Source organism: Vipera berus (genome assembly GCF_964194415.1).
Source record: "Vipera berus genome assembly, chromosome: 1".
Lineage (NCBI taxonomy): Eukaryota > Metazoa > Chordata > Lepidosauria > Squamata > Viperidae > Vipera > Vipera berus.
This window is the reverse complement of record NC_138202.1, coordinates 300,191,024-300,206,299: the sequence shown is the minus strand read 5'-3', so window position 1 is coordinate 300,206,299 and position 15,276 is coordinate 300,191,024. Positions and strand designations below refer to the sequence as shown.

Genomic DNA, 15,276 nt, shown 5'->3' with positions numbered 1-15,276 from the left:
AAAACGAAACCTCTCATCCTTTCCGTCTCCTTTCTCTGAGAAAAAGCCGTGCAATCAGTGTGATTAAGTCACTGGGATGCAGTCTTGCACTCCAGAGATCCAGAATCACAAATTGCTATTTGCAATATGCTGCTACAAAAGTCTGCCTCAAAGATAACCAGAAATAGTTATGCAACAGAGCGGGGACCGTCATTCATACACTTCAGCGACTAACATCTGCTTCAGTAGGGAACTGATGGCTTTCTGCCAAATCTATGTACTTTTGCACTACTATTTGCTCAACAATTAGAGGAAGTAGACATATTGTTCAGCAGCAAACAAGGGTGACTAATTCATTACATGGGAGTAACTTAACAAAAACACCATTCTCGCTGCTTCTTTCCGTCAATCAGTCATACAAGGTTTGTATTTGAGAAAGGAATAATTTCAGGTTAATTAAATAACAAATTCTTCCTGTGTTTGAGAAGAATGAGAGAGGGGGGGAAATCACCAGATTCTGGAATGCAATAAGATATACTGTATGATTGGCTTGCCACTAAAGAAAAAAAAATGCAATCAAAGTGAATTGTCCCTTCCCGTAGCTGCTTCAAATCCATCTATTTCAGAGCTCTGGGTGAACTTTCTGGTATAGATTTGTGGGCTCTGGATAGAAATATACATTTTCATTTTACTGGATTTAGCCCTATTTAAAGAAATGGATTGTTATGCTGAGTATTGGATGTGTTCACAATCTTGCAAATGAAGCAACCTAATGAGTAACTGATTTCATGTGTATCTCCCTACCACCACAATCATCTTAGAAAAAACGAACTTGGCACATAATTAAACCTATGGGCATCATCACTTGGTTTTTGCATTTTTATGTTTTACATTTTTATATTTAGCTATTGCATCAAATATTTTTGAAGCATTTCTACTTGCACAAAAGTTAAGAATGCATAACAGGCATTTTAATTTGTAGTTCATGCAGATCAACTCAGCTGACAGAAAGTCCTATGAATATATGCTCCATAGATGCCCTCCATAAATTTGTCCAATTCCTTTTAAAACTTCTCCAGATTAGTCACAGCATTACACTTTGAGATATTCTATAAGTTAATTATCAGTATGTGAAGAATTACTTTTTTGTATATTTTCTAAGTTGTCCAAACAGCTTCATAGGATGCCTATTATAATATTTATTTGTTTGTTTGTTTAGTTATTTGGATTTTATTCAGATCCTGGAAAGGATTTATTGATTGACAGATACAGAATGACAGATATGAAAGAATAATAGATTGAGGGGTGGCTTTAAAACAATGTTAAAAAGTTGCTTAAGGAACTTTACAACCCTTGCCACTTGACCAATGCGAGATTGTTGTTGTTGTTAGTTGCGAAGTCGTGTCCGACCCATCGCGACCCTATGGACAATGTTCCTCCAGGCCTTCCTGTCCTCTACCATCTTCTGGAGTCCATCTAGGCTCACACATACTGCTTCAGTGACTCCATCCAGCCACCTCATTCTCTGTCGTCCCCTTCTTCTATTGCCCTCAATCTTTCCCAGCATTAGGCTCTTCTCCAGTGAGTCCTTCCTTCTCATTAAGTGGCCAAAGTATTTGAGTTTTAGCTTCAGGATCTGGCCTTCTAAAGAGCAGTCAGGGTTGATCTCCTCTAGGACTGACCGGTTTGATCGCCTTGCAGTCCAAGGGACTCGCAGGAGTCTTCTCCAGCACCATAGTTCAAAGGCCTCAATTCTTTGGCGCTCAGCCTTTCTGATGGTCCAACTTTCACTGCCATACATTGCAACTGGGAAGACCATAGCCTTGACTATACGCACTTTTGTTGGCAGGGTGATGTCTCTGCTTTTTAGTGTGCTGTCTAGATTTGCCATGGCTTTCCTCCCCAGGAGCAAGCGTCTTTTAATTTCTTGGCTACAGTCCCCATCTGCAGTGATCTTGGAGCCCAGGAAAATAAAATCTGTCACTACCTCCATTTCTTCCCCATCTATTTGCCAGGAATTGAGAGGGCCGGATGCCATGATCTTGGTTTTCTTAATGTTTAGTTTCAACCCAAGTTTTGCACTCTCCTTCTTCACCTGCAACAAGAGGCTCTTTAGTTCTTCTTCACTTTCTGCCATTAGAGTGGTATCATCTGCATATCTTAGGTTGTTGATGTTTCTTCCGGCAATCTTAATTCCAACTTTTGATTCATCTAGCCCTGCCTTTCTCATGATGTGCTCTGCATATAAGTTAAATAGGCAAGGCGACAGTATACAGCCTTGCCGGACTCCTTTCCCAATTTTGAACCAATCAGTGGTTCCGTGTCCAGTTCTCACTGTTGCTTCTTGACCCGCATATAGATTTCTCAAGAGACAAATAAGATGGTCTGGTATGCCCATCTCTTTAAGGACTTGCCAGAGTTTGTTATGATCCACACAATCAAAGGCTTTAGCATAGTCAATGAAGCAGAAGTAGATGTTTTTCTGGAACTCTCTAGCTTTCTCCATGATCCAGCGTATGTTAGCAATTTGATCTCTAGTTCCTCTGCCTCTTCGAAATCCTGCCTGTACTTCTGGTAGTTCTCGATCCACATACTGCTGGAGTCTAGCTTGTAGAATTTTAAGCATAACTTTACTAGCATGAGAAATGAGTGCAATGGTGCGATAGTTTGAACATTCTTTGGCACTGCCTTTCTTTGGAATTGGAATGTAAACTGATCTTTTCCAATCCTGTGGCCACTGTTGAGTTTTCCAAATTTGCTGGCAAATTGAGTGTAGCACTTTTACTGCATCGTCTTTTAAGATTTTGAATAGCTCAGCTGGAATACTGTCACCTCCACTAGCTTTGTTGTTGCTCAGCTTTTCTAAGGCCCACTTCACTTCACATTCTAGGATGTCTGGCTCGAGGTCAGTGACCACCTCATTGTGATTATCAGGGACGTTAAGCTCATTCTTGTATAGTTCTTCTGTGTAATTTTGCCACCTCTTCTTAATCTCTTCTGCCTCTGTTAGGTCCCTGCCATTTTGGTCCTTTATCATGCCCATTTTTGCATGAAACGTTCCTTTCATCTCTCCAATTTTCTTGAAAAGATCTCTGGTCCTCCCTATTCTATTGTTTTCTTCTATTTCTTTGCATTGTTCATTTAAGAAGGCATTCTTATCTCTTCTAGCTATTCTTTGGAATTCTGCATTTAATTGGGCGTATCTTTCTTTTTCTCCCTTGCCTTTCGCTTCCCTCCTTTCCTCAGCTATTTGCAAAGCTTCCTCAGACAGCCATTTTGCTTTCTTGCATTTCTTTTTCTTTGGGATGGTTTTGGTTGCTACCTGTTGTACAATGTCGCGAACCTCTGTCCATAGTTCTTCAGGCACTCTGTCTATCAGATCTAATTCCTTAAATCTATTTGTCACCTCTACTGTATATTCAACAGGGATATGATTTAATTCATACCTGAGTGGCCTAGCGCTTTTCCCTACTTTCTTTAATTTAAGCCTAAACTTTGCAACAAGAAGCTCATGGTCTGAGCCACAGTCAGCTCCTGGTCTTGTTTTTACTGACTGTATAGAGCTTCTCCATCTTTGGCTGCAGAGCATATAGTCAATCTGATTTCTGTGTTGACCGTCTGGTGATGTCCATGTGTAAAGCCGTCTCTTGGGTTGTTGGAAAAGAGTGTTTGCTATGACCATCGTATTCTCTTGACAAAATTCTATCAGCCTGTGCCCTGCTTCATTTTGTACTCCAAGGCCAAACTTGCCTGTTATTCCCGTTATCTTTTGGCTTCCTACTTTAGCATTCCAATCCCCCATGATGATAAGGACATCATTTTTGGGTGTTAGTTCTATAAGGTGCTGTAGGGCTTCATAGAACCGGTCAATTTCATCCTCTTCAGCACTGGTGGTTGGGGCATAGACCTGGACTACTGTGATATTGAATGGTTTGCCTTGGATTCGAACTGAGATCATTCTGTCATTTTGAGGATTGTATCCCAGTACTGCTTTTCCTATTTTTTTATTGACTATGAAGGCTACTCCATTTCTTCTGAGGGATTCTTGCCCGCAGTAGTATACCTGATGGTCATCTGAATTAAATTCACCCATTCCTGTCCATTTTAGTTCGCTGATACCTAAGATGTCAATGTTTAGTCTTGTCATCTCTTGTTTGACCACGTCCAGCTTTCCTTGATTCATGGATCTTACATTCCAGGTTCCTATGGAGAAAAAATCTTTACAGCATCGGACTTTCCTTTCACCACCAGACATATCTGGTGCGAGATAATTACACAGAATCACAGCAAGAATTTGGCTACCACTAAAAATCCTTTGGACATTAAGTATTTACTTTCAGAATTTACAATAAATGGCATGTTCATCATCATCATCATTTTTATCCTACCTTTTTATATTTGGTGAACTCAAGGCAGTGGACATAGCTAATCCTGCCTCCTATTTTCCCCACAACACTGGCCCTGTGAGTTGGATTGGACTGAGAGACAGAGTGACTGGTTTCTAGGCCAGCACCTTAACTACTGCACCAAAGTGGCTTCATATACTCACATGTTGTATCTGTATGTACACCTTCATAAAAATAAGAGATGATAATGACAGAAAGTGGAATCAAACTTACAACTGGCGGGATCTGAAGATAATAATGCTTAATCCTGTGCAGCATGTAAATTATCCAGATAGTCCCCAAAGTGGAAAAGAATAAATAAAACATGATAAACAAATCTATATACCACTAAAACTGGGGTGGGGGTAGGGGGAAGAGAGATAAGTAAGCTCCCTCTGCCTTTTAACTTATTGTTTGTCAGTGCTATTATTTGTTTGTCATTTCATTTTAATTTTGGTTTAACTGTATTTTTGAAATGAGTTTATGAATTTTTATCTGCCCAGACTCAGTGAGAATGTTGGCGCCTAAATCTGATAAATAAAACTATTGTTGCCATGATCGACAACTGAATGAAATGTTGCATCAAAAGGTGACAATTTTTGAACTAAGGTATCTTCTATGGGTCAACTTACAGAATGTGTTCAAAATGTCCCAGCTTTTAGCAGTTCGAAAGCATGTAAAAATGCAAGTAGAAAAATAGGGACCACTACGGTGGGAAGGTAACAGCATTCCGTGCGCCTTTGGCGTCTAGTCATGCCGGCCACATGACCACGGAGACGTCCTCGGACAAGCGCTGGCTCTTTGGCTTTGAAATGGAGATGAGCACCGGCCCCTAGAGTCGGAAACGACTAGCGGGGGAACCTTTACCTTTACTTTACCTTTATCTTCTATGGGTCAACTTACAGAATGTGTTCAAAATGTAGGACCCATAAACTCCTGAGGGAATGAAATTTGGGGAAGTTGTGTCTGCTTCAATGCTGCTGGCTGCTGCTCCTGCAGTCATGTGTGTTTGGTTCTGATAGACGAGGACTCAGAGTGATTTTTGCAATGAACGAGTTTATTGAATACACATAAGTCAACTGACAACTGTCAAATGTTGCAACCTTTTATAGTGGAACTGTTTGAACTGTAACCAATCAACGGCGTTTATTTTCCCGCTTCTTGCTTAATGCAACCAATGAATGCACCTGAATCTCCCGCTCAAAACCCAGCTATATTGCAATCTGCAAATTCACTTGTTTGCAACTATTTACATACACAACACCCCTTACCCCCCAGTTGTTGTTATTTATGTACAAAATCCTTTAAATATTTTGGTGGCCTATGGATTCTAGAAGGGTATCTATTGCCCTGGCTGCTAGGGACACCTTTACCTGATTGTCTGCTTGGCTGATTGTCTCTGTTGGACCTGGGCTCTTGGTTACCTGACTCTGATGCTTCCCTATTGCTGTTTTGTGGATTTGTTTGTGTATGAGGATCAGTGGTCACTGGCCTACTCCGCAGGGGTATTTCCCAATTGAACTGACTAAATTGTTGTTGTTGGTTACCAGGGGAAGAGTTATTATGCAATTCTGCAACCCCACTATCTGGCATGTTGTTATCACTGAACCAGGATGTACTGTTCCCCCCACAAATACTTTGATCCCCTTCTTCTGGTACGCATCCACTAGTTCTCTTCCTCAACTGATCTATGTGTCTCTTGCTGATCCTATTCCCTTCCCCCTCAATAGTGTACGACAGGGGACCTAAAATTTCAGTAACCACCCCTGGGATCCATTTGTCCCCTTGTGCATAGTTCCTGGCCCAGATTAAGTCCCCCACTTTAAATGTTCTATTAGGAATGTCCAGGTCAGCACTTGGTAGAAGTCTGTCAGGGTGTAATCTGTCCAATTTGGTGGTTAGTCTCCTTCCCCACCTCATTTCAGCTGGACTTTTGCCGGTAGCAGTACATGGGGTCGTGTGTTGGGTCAGCAAGAATTCGGCCAGTCTTTGATGCCAGTCACCTCGGATGATTCTTTTTAAAGCGTCTTTCGTGGTCCTCACATTTCGTTCAGCCAAGCCGTTGGTGGATGGGTGGAAGGGTGCTGATGTCTTGTGTTTAATCGAGTTGGCCTTGAGGAAATCCTGGAATTCAACAGAGGTGAATTGTGGCCCGTTATCTGACACTATGACATCCGGTAACCCGTGAGTGGCAAAGAGGCCCCTTAATACCTGTATTGTTCTTCCTGAAGTCACTGAACTGACTGGTACTACCTCTAGCCATCTAGAGAAGCTGTCTACAACCACCAGAAATGTTAACCCTTGGAAGGGTCCAGCAAAATCGATATGAATCCTGGACCAAGGATTTCTAGCTAACTCCCACTTATGCGTACGAATATGTTGTTGTTCTGGCCTAGAGCGTTGGCACAGATGGCAATTGGCAACACATTCCTCAATGTCGTTGTCCAATCCTGGCCACCACAAGTGGCTCCTAGCCAACGCCTTCATACGTACTATTCCTGGGTGTCCTTCATGCAATTCTAATAAAATGGCTGGTCTGTGGATTTCAGGAATAACCACACGGTTCCCCCACAGTAAACATCCCAAATGAACTGACAGTTCATCTTTCCTCCTGAAATAGGGAATGTACTTGGCATCCGGATTGGCATTTGGCCACCCACTCAGGACCCAGGCCATTATTCTCTTTAAAGTTGGGTCATTGTTTGTTGCCACAGCTATGTCTTTAGCGGTTAAAGGCCAGTCAGGGATGTCCTGTAGGGACATTATTTGTCCCACAGGGGCAGGGTCATCCTCAGTGATGTTCAATGGCAGCCTGCTAAGGGCGTCAGCATGTCCCATGTCCTTGCCCGGTCTGTATTGGAGAGAAAATGAATATGCTGAGAGGAAAATGGACCACCTCAGCATTCGGGGTGACATGATTTGGGGAGTCTGTTTATCCGTGGTAAACAGTCCCAACAGGGGTTTATGGTCAGTCAGTATGGTAAAGTTCCTACCATAAAGGTAGTCATGGAACTTTTTTACTCCTGCCACAATTGCTAATGCTTCCCTGTCTATCTGAGCATAATTCCTCTCGGCTTTGGTTAGTGTCCGGGAATAATAGGCGATTGGTCTTTGTATTCCTTGGTTGTCTAAATGGCTGATCACAGCCCCTACACCATAAGGTGAAGCATCGCACGCTAGGTAAATAGGTTTATTTTCTATAAAGTGGGTTACAGTTGATTGGCTGGAAAGAATGTCCTTTAACGTTTGGAAACTAACTCTATGTTTGTTCAGCCACTGCCAAGGAGCCTTTTTATCTAAGAGTCTGTGGAGGGGTTCTGCAATGGCAGCCTTGTGAGGCACAAACGTATGGTAGAAATTTACTAAACCAAGGAAGGCTTGTAGTTCAGCCTTGTTCCTTGGTTCAGGAGCCCATTTAATTGCTTTAATTTTGTCAGGGGTAGGATGGATTCCATTCTTGTCTATCCTGAATCCCAAAAAATCAGTGGACTTAACCCCAATGGAACATTTTTCCTTTTTTAGTTTCAGTCCAGCCCTCCTAAATCTGCCCAGTACCTGTTCCAGCCGCTCTACTAACATTTCCTCATTTTTTCCAGCTATCAAGACATCATCAAAGTAAGGGCATACACCAGGTATGCCCTTTAAGGTCCTCTCCATCACTTCTTGAAAGATGCCTGGAGCTGCTGCAATACCAAATTGCAGTCTGTGGACCCGGAACGCCCCCTTGTGGGTAACGATCGTCTGTGCTTCTGCAGCTTCAGAAACAGTCAATTGTAAGTACGCATGCGCCAAGTCTAGCTTGGCAAACATGGCGCCGTCCTGGATCGTCGCGAGGACCTGCTTCACCGTCGGGACCGGGTAAGCATGTTTTTTCATTCCAATGTTCAGGGTGGCCTTGTAGTCAGCGCAGATTCTCACATCCCCATTGGGTTTGAGGGGTATGACAATCGGCGTTTCCCACAGACCACCCTCAACAGGTTCTAATACTCCTTGGCCTACAAGCCTGTCGAGCTCGGCCTCGATTTTTTCCTTCAGGGCGAAAGGCACCCTTCGGGCCTTAAGCCTGATAGGTTTTACTGAGGGGTCTAGATTAAATTTAATCGGGGGCCCTTTGTATTTACCGAGAGACCCATCGAATACGTCTGCAAATTCATTGCAGACTGATTCGAGGGTCTTATTTTTAATTACTGAATTTATTCCCCCGACCCAAATGCCCAGGGCCGGGAACCAGTTAAGGCCAATTAGACTAGTCCTATGCCCCTCAGTAACTATTAAATCTAAGACCCCCTTAAATCCCTTAAATTTAACACTAAGGCTAATCTTCCCTTTTATTTTTATTGGGCTTTTTTGGAAATCAGTTAATTGAATTTTTGTTGAACTAAGTGGAATTTTCCTTCCACTTATTTGTTCAATCCTCTCAAGGGTTTCACTGGAAATTATTGATACTGAAGCCCCTGAGTCTATTTCCATTCTGCAAGGAACCCCTTGCAGCTGGACTATGATTTTTAATTTTCCTTCTGGAAAATTGCTGTTTTTCCCATTCCTCCTGCGATTGACACGCGCCACCTCCCCTAGATTTGGAATTTTAACCCGGGGTCTAGGGGTCTCTTTGCCACTAAAGTAAGGGGTTACCTTACCTTCGGGCCACACATCGACTTCGTGAAGGCGGTTGTCGCGAGCACGGCTCCTACAGATGGCCTGGATGTGGCCGGTCTTCCCGCACGCCCTGCACTTTGCAGTACGGAATCGGCAAGATGCGCGGGGATGGTTGCCTCCGCAGCTGCCACACCGGTTTTGGTTGTCGTTGTCTCGCGGTCTGGTTGCGGTGTCCCTCCATGGTCGTTGTGCCCCTGTCGCTTGTCTTTGCGGAGTTGCGGGTTGTTGTCGGCGGTTAGGTTCAGGCCCCTCACTTCTGGGTGGTCTTGGCGCCAATTTTCCGAATCGCCTGGAGACTTCGGCAATATCTTCTTCCCACTGCTGGTCCACCTCCCCGCAGTCCACATAGCCCTCTTGGTTGATCTCCGACGACGCTGCCATGCTACTGCGGGGGGGGTCGCGATACCCGGTAGACTCATACGTTAAAAGTTCGTCAATCACCTCCTGCAGATCGCCGGTGGGTTTGGCGATTATTCTGTTTTGTAGCTGCTCATCACGCAAGCCCAGTACTACTCGGTCCCGAATTCTTATTTCTAAGTTATCGTATTTACAACGTACTGCGGCTTCCCTGACGGCAGCGACAAATTTTTGTATGGATTCTCCCAGTCTCTGGTTTCTTTTCTCAAAAATGCGCCGCCAGAAGAGTTCGGATCTCCTGGGTGTAAAATGGACCTTTAGCTTGGCTAGGAGGTCAGCATATGGCACGCTTGAGACCGGCTGCGGTTGACACAGTCCGACAGCGATTCGGTAAACCGGTGTGCCACAAATGGTCAATAATGCTACCGCCTTTTTTCGGTCGTCTGTGATTCCGTTCACTAGCAGGAACCCTTCGACTTGACCGATGTATTCTTCCCAATCCTCGGGGAAGTTTGGGTCGAATTCCTTCAATGACCCTATTTGCGCCATTCGGAGAATTTTCTATTTCGCCGCGGCCGCTCGGTTGACTGTGACGCGCTTTCGAATTTGCCGCCTTTGCGCAACAATTCGCCAATTCTCTGGTCTTCTGTCTATCCCACCTTCGTCGCCAATTGTTTGGTTCTGATAGACGAGGACTCAGAGTGATTTTTGCAATGAACGAGTTTATTGAATACACATAAGTCAACTGACAACTGTCAAATGTTGCAACCTTTTATAGTGGAACTGTTTGAACTGTAACCAATCAACGGCGTTTATTTTCCCGCTTCTTGCTTAATGCAACCAATGAATGCACCTGAATCTCCCGCTCAAAACCCAGCTATATTGCAATCTGCAAATTCACTTGTTTGCAACTATTTACATACACAACAATGTGATCTTCATTTTCAATGTTCCATGACACTTTCTCAGCCAGTCTTGTAATCCTTCGCTCCCTCTCCAACCCAGCAGCAGTCACTTTCCTGTCTGCTGGGAAGAGAAGGAAAGATTTCCAATGCTCCTTGCCAGATTCCCACAAGGAAACTCGATGAAGAAGCCGGCAGGAAGTTGGAAGTTGCCCTTGCTACCACTGCTTTTTTAAATCTGCCCTTAGTTATTCTGTTTCTCTGTTTCAGTAAAGAAGCATTTCTGAAACAGTGGCCCAATGGACCACAGGATGTCTAGCAAAACCTTCTAACCTTCTCTTCTTAGTTCTGTATCATTCTGCAATAAAGCATTAATTAAAATGCACATTGTCAGAGGATGAGAGGCCTACAAGGATGGTTTAGGCTTCTATATAAATTACAGAGCAGATTGCACAAGTAAAACAAGAAGCCCATGTTACTTACAATAGCAATTTCTTCAATATGAGAGGCAACAAAAATAATGAGGACTTGGAGAAAAAGTTCTAAATCAAGATGAATTCCTGACAAACGTATTATGGTTTGGCCAATGCCTCATTTTAGAAGAGATTTATTGTGCACTTGTACTTCCAAGGTTGTATTTTAAAAAAATAAAATAAAAAAAATAAAATGCTGTAAACGGAGTAGAGCTGTAATGCAGTGGATCCCATTGTCTATAATTAGATTTTATCCTTTATTATTGCTATTGTCCCTTTCCCCAGAAGCTTTGTTTGCTTTTCTATGTTGACTTCTGGCTGACAATACACTCTCATCTAAACAACTCTAATCTGCAATATTTTTCTTTTTCTTTCATTCCTCAATCTCTAGAAAGAGTACAGAGAAGAGCAATAAAGATGATTGGGGGACTGGAGGCTAAAACATATAGGGAACGGTTGCTGGAATTGGGTATGTGTAGTTTAATGAAGAGAAGGGTGAGGGGTGACATGATAGCAGTGTTCCAATATCTCAGGGGCTGCCACAAAGAAGAGGGAGCCAAGCTATTCTCCAAAGCACCTGAAAGCAGGACAAGAAGCAATGGATGGAAACTAGTCAAGGAGAGAAGCAACCTAGAACTAAGGAGAAACTTCCTGACAGTTAGAACAATTAACTAGTGGAACAACCTGCCTCCAGAAGTGGTGAATGCTCCAACACTGGAAGTTTTTAAGAAGAGACTGGCCAGCCACTTGTCTGAAATGGTATAGGGTTTCCTGCCTGACCAGGGGGTTGGACTAGATGACCTCCAAGGTCCCTTCCAACTTACAATTATTATTATTAATCTGTGGGGGAAAATGTTTTATTTCATTTGTGAAATCTGCAATATCAAAGGATGTTATAAACCAAAATGTTGCCATCTATTGTATTATGTTCTAGAAGGCCTTGGAAAACCCCCCCACCAGAATTCCATAGAATTATGGCAGTTTATAACACCTTGAAAGTTTAGGGAAAGGAGGTGGGGGAGCAAATCTTCCAGATTCTCCTATTTCCTCTTCAGTCAATAAATCTGCACAAAGAAAAACATATGTTCTTAGAAAAGCCCGCACTGCCAGCAGACATACAACCAGCTTGGCACATTTTGCACAGACCACCAACTGCAAAAGTACTTCACTACAAATAATGTGATTCATGCCAAAGAAAAATGGGGAACTAGCCAAGACACACTAGAATTATGGCCATGGGCCAGATTCACAACTGTTGGGGTACGGATATACTCTGCCAGCATCCTCTAATATATAGGGAGGTCTTTCTTCATTGTTCCAAGAAGGCCAAAAGAAAGTCAACACTAATTCAAGAAGTTCCTTTACATCTGAGAGCCTATCTTAAGGCAAAGCCTGGATAAGCAGAGTAAACTAATTCGGTTATAAAGCACTTTCTTTGAATTCTGACTTTCCTCTTTCCTAAAGGAATGTCAAAACAAGGTTCAACAGAGTCTGGTTAATGAAGAGGAATTTATGACCCAGTTTATAAGAGCAGTTCTTTATTCAAGTGCTTAGAATAATTTTAATGATTATCGCTATTATTCTTTATTTCTATGCTTGCTTTCAGCTGATTGTATAAAATCAGCATGCAGGACAATGAAATATCATTGAACTATAAACATAACTTTAAAAAAAAACAACCCAAAAAAGCCTTAGGATTGTGATATATGCTCCCGAAGTCATTAAGCCTAGTAGACAAAAGTTCTACTTGGTCTAAGTAAGATGTCGAATAGTAGACAAAGTTAACTACTGAATGAGAGACAGGTGTTTTAGCCAGTGCTTTTTTTGTAAAAGAAAAAAGTGCCGGAACTCACACACACGTCATACAACCTGCCTTGCCTACCCTATAAGGTTCCATCCAAAAAAGGTGCCGGAACTCCGTTCTGGGTGTTCTATGACAAAAAAAAGCCCTGGTTTTAGCCAAAGCTAGCACTAACTAATGAGAAGGAAGGACTCACTGGAGAAGAGCCTAATGCTGGGAAAGATCGAGGGCAATAGAAGAAGGGGACGACAGAGAATGAGGTGGCTGGATGGAGTCACTGAAGCAGTAGGCGTGAGCTTAAATGGACTCCAGAAGATGGTAGAGGACAGGAAGGCCTGGAGGAATGTTGTCCATAGGGTCGCGATGGGTCGGACACGACTTCGCAGCTAACAACAAGCACTAACTAACTATACAATCCAATACTCATCTGCTATTAGGGCACAAAAGAAAGTAACTGTGATCAGACATCAAGCAAAGAGTAACATAAAGTGTTGCAGGAAATATAAGGTTATCATGAAACAAGATGAGAAGAAAAAAATTCCCAAAGGTCAGAGGAAAAACTAGTTGGAAAAAGTGAAAGGAAAATTAATTAATTAATTGGTCACATTTCTACGGCAGCTCATCTCATACCAAACAGCACTATGTTCACACATAAATATAGAAAAGGTCTCCAATTGTTTAATTTTCCATCGCATGATCTGTTGCCTCTAAATTGCATACAAGAAAGAGGCAAGTGACACAAATTTAGGAAACCCATTTTATCCAGAAAATGCTAAATAAACAGCTCCATGCAAGACTAGAGCCTGATCTGCCTCTTATTTTCCCGGTAACAATAAACCTGGATAAATGACTAAACAATGCTCAATTCTAGACAAACTCTTAAAGGAGGCAAGCCGATAACATTCATCAAACCCTAGGTTGGTGTCTGAACATATAATTAAGAAAGTCTGGAGCTTTTTTTACTTCTTGGGCTGCAGAAAGAAAAGTAATCACACTATGAACCCATTGTCCATCAAAAGGTATTTTTGAAAGTGGTGCCAACAATTTGGAGAGAGTTAAAATGATAAAATCAAGAAGGAAGGAAGACAGAGAGAGCAAGTCAACCAATGTCCAAGAAGTAGCCAAGATGCTTTCCCAAAAAGCAGATAAAGCATCCAAGGTAATTAATATTTACTGATGACAAGAAAGTCTTATTAAGACTGCATTTTACCCCCTGCTTTTTTTTGGTAAGAAAAAAGGAATGTAATGGTTTGACCCAAATTTTATGCTTAATGTGATCCTATGCTCATGACCTGTACAAATGTAAGAGAATCAAATGCAAAAGCATTGTATTATACTTTCTACAAAGCAAATGGCAAATATCAAAAGTCAAAATTTGACAGGTAGTCCTCATTTAACATCCACTCATTCAAGCCACTATTCAATGGCGCCAAATGAGAGTACTTACATGCCCTTGCACAACAGTAGGTTGCAGAGTTGAATTGCTAATAAAAATATATGTAACTCTTTCAAACATTTCCAGGTCACTGAATTTACACTACTTCATTTTCCAATTGAATTTTCTGATTCAATTAAAACCTCAACACAACCAATCAATACAAATGCAGCCGCCTGCTGTCAATCTATTCAAAGCAGAAGCCTAGGAGGCAGATTCCACAACCTACAATCTTTGTTTCTATTCCAGACTACCACTATCATAAACTCCTGTGCCTTTTTTTCCCCATTTAGATTCAGTCCAGAATACAGTAATCATTTCACATGATGGTTTCTGCCCGGCAAAACAGAGGAACAAAAAACCAGATAGGGAACTTCAGCTCTGGGGTAAAAATGTTTATTTTTCCATAAATTTAAAGGTCAACAAATAATTCCAAATTATCAGTGCCTTTGTGAATCTGAATGACTAACAATGGCAAATTCATATAATATGTTATACTAAATTAGGTTTGGATGATTGTCACTCCTATCTATACCTGTGACACAGCTCTAATGCCATTCAATTTCCATACTCTTCTGCCAAGACATACCCAGAGTGTGTTGAAAGCTGGAATTTCTTTCAAGTTTAACTCAGAGATGTTAAACAGGGAGGTTTTAACACAGAGATACTCGAGATAAAATTTGAGACATTTCCGCCCAGAAAATTAAATATACTTACCACAAGCTCAGAGAACCTTGCATTCAGTTCTTCGGCTGGTGGGATTGGCACTGAGAATTCCAAGAACTGCAGAGGGTTATTGTCCTTGAGGTTGATTTCAGGCAAATCACTCCGCCCAAAGCAGCAAAGAAACCCCAAAGCATGACGACTCCGTTTGCGGGGAGCCATAGTCATTGTGATATAGGATGCTATCTAACAGTCATGATCTGCAGAGAAAGGAGAAGAAACATTATAAAGACTCCAACTGAATGGCCATGAATGGAATACTTTGAGATAACTACAGTATCTAAGCAAGCTTTTGAAAAAATGGGGACGAAAGAGGTGCAGGCAATATTACTGCTAAGCTTGTAAGCCGCCCTGAGTCTTCGGAGAAGGGCGGGATATAAATGGAATTAAAATTAAAAAAAAATAATAAAATTAACAAACACTGTCTTGCAAGACTTTCTCTGGGATATCTGAGTGGAAAATATAAAACAGTAAACTAAGCTGCTTTTAGCCCTGTCAATCAATTTTGGTTTTGTTTCTTTGTTTGTTTAACCCAGAACAGTTTCATTCACTTGGGAGAGAGAAA

At 41.9% G+C, this 15,276-nt stretch overlaps 1 protein-coding gene across 1 annotated transcript in view; it reads right to left on the bottom strand.

The window, feature by feature from the left end:
• Nucleotides 1-14,896, bottom strand: part of DAAM2 (dishevelled associated activator of morphogenesis 2) — a 150,456-nt gene extending 135,560 nt beyond the window's left edge. Inside the window, exon 1 of the mRNA XM_081312958.1 lies at nt 14,706-14,896. Coding sequence (XP_081169084.1) covers nt 14,706-14,879 — 174 coding nt within the window. The 5' untranslated portion in view covers nt 14,880-14,896. The remainder of the gene's footprint in view (nt 1-14,705) is intronic.
• Nucleotides 14,897-15,276: the final 380 nt, after the last annotated feature.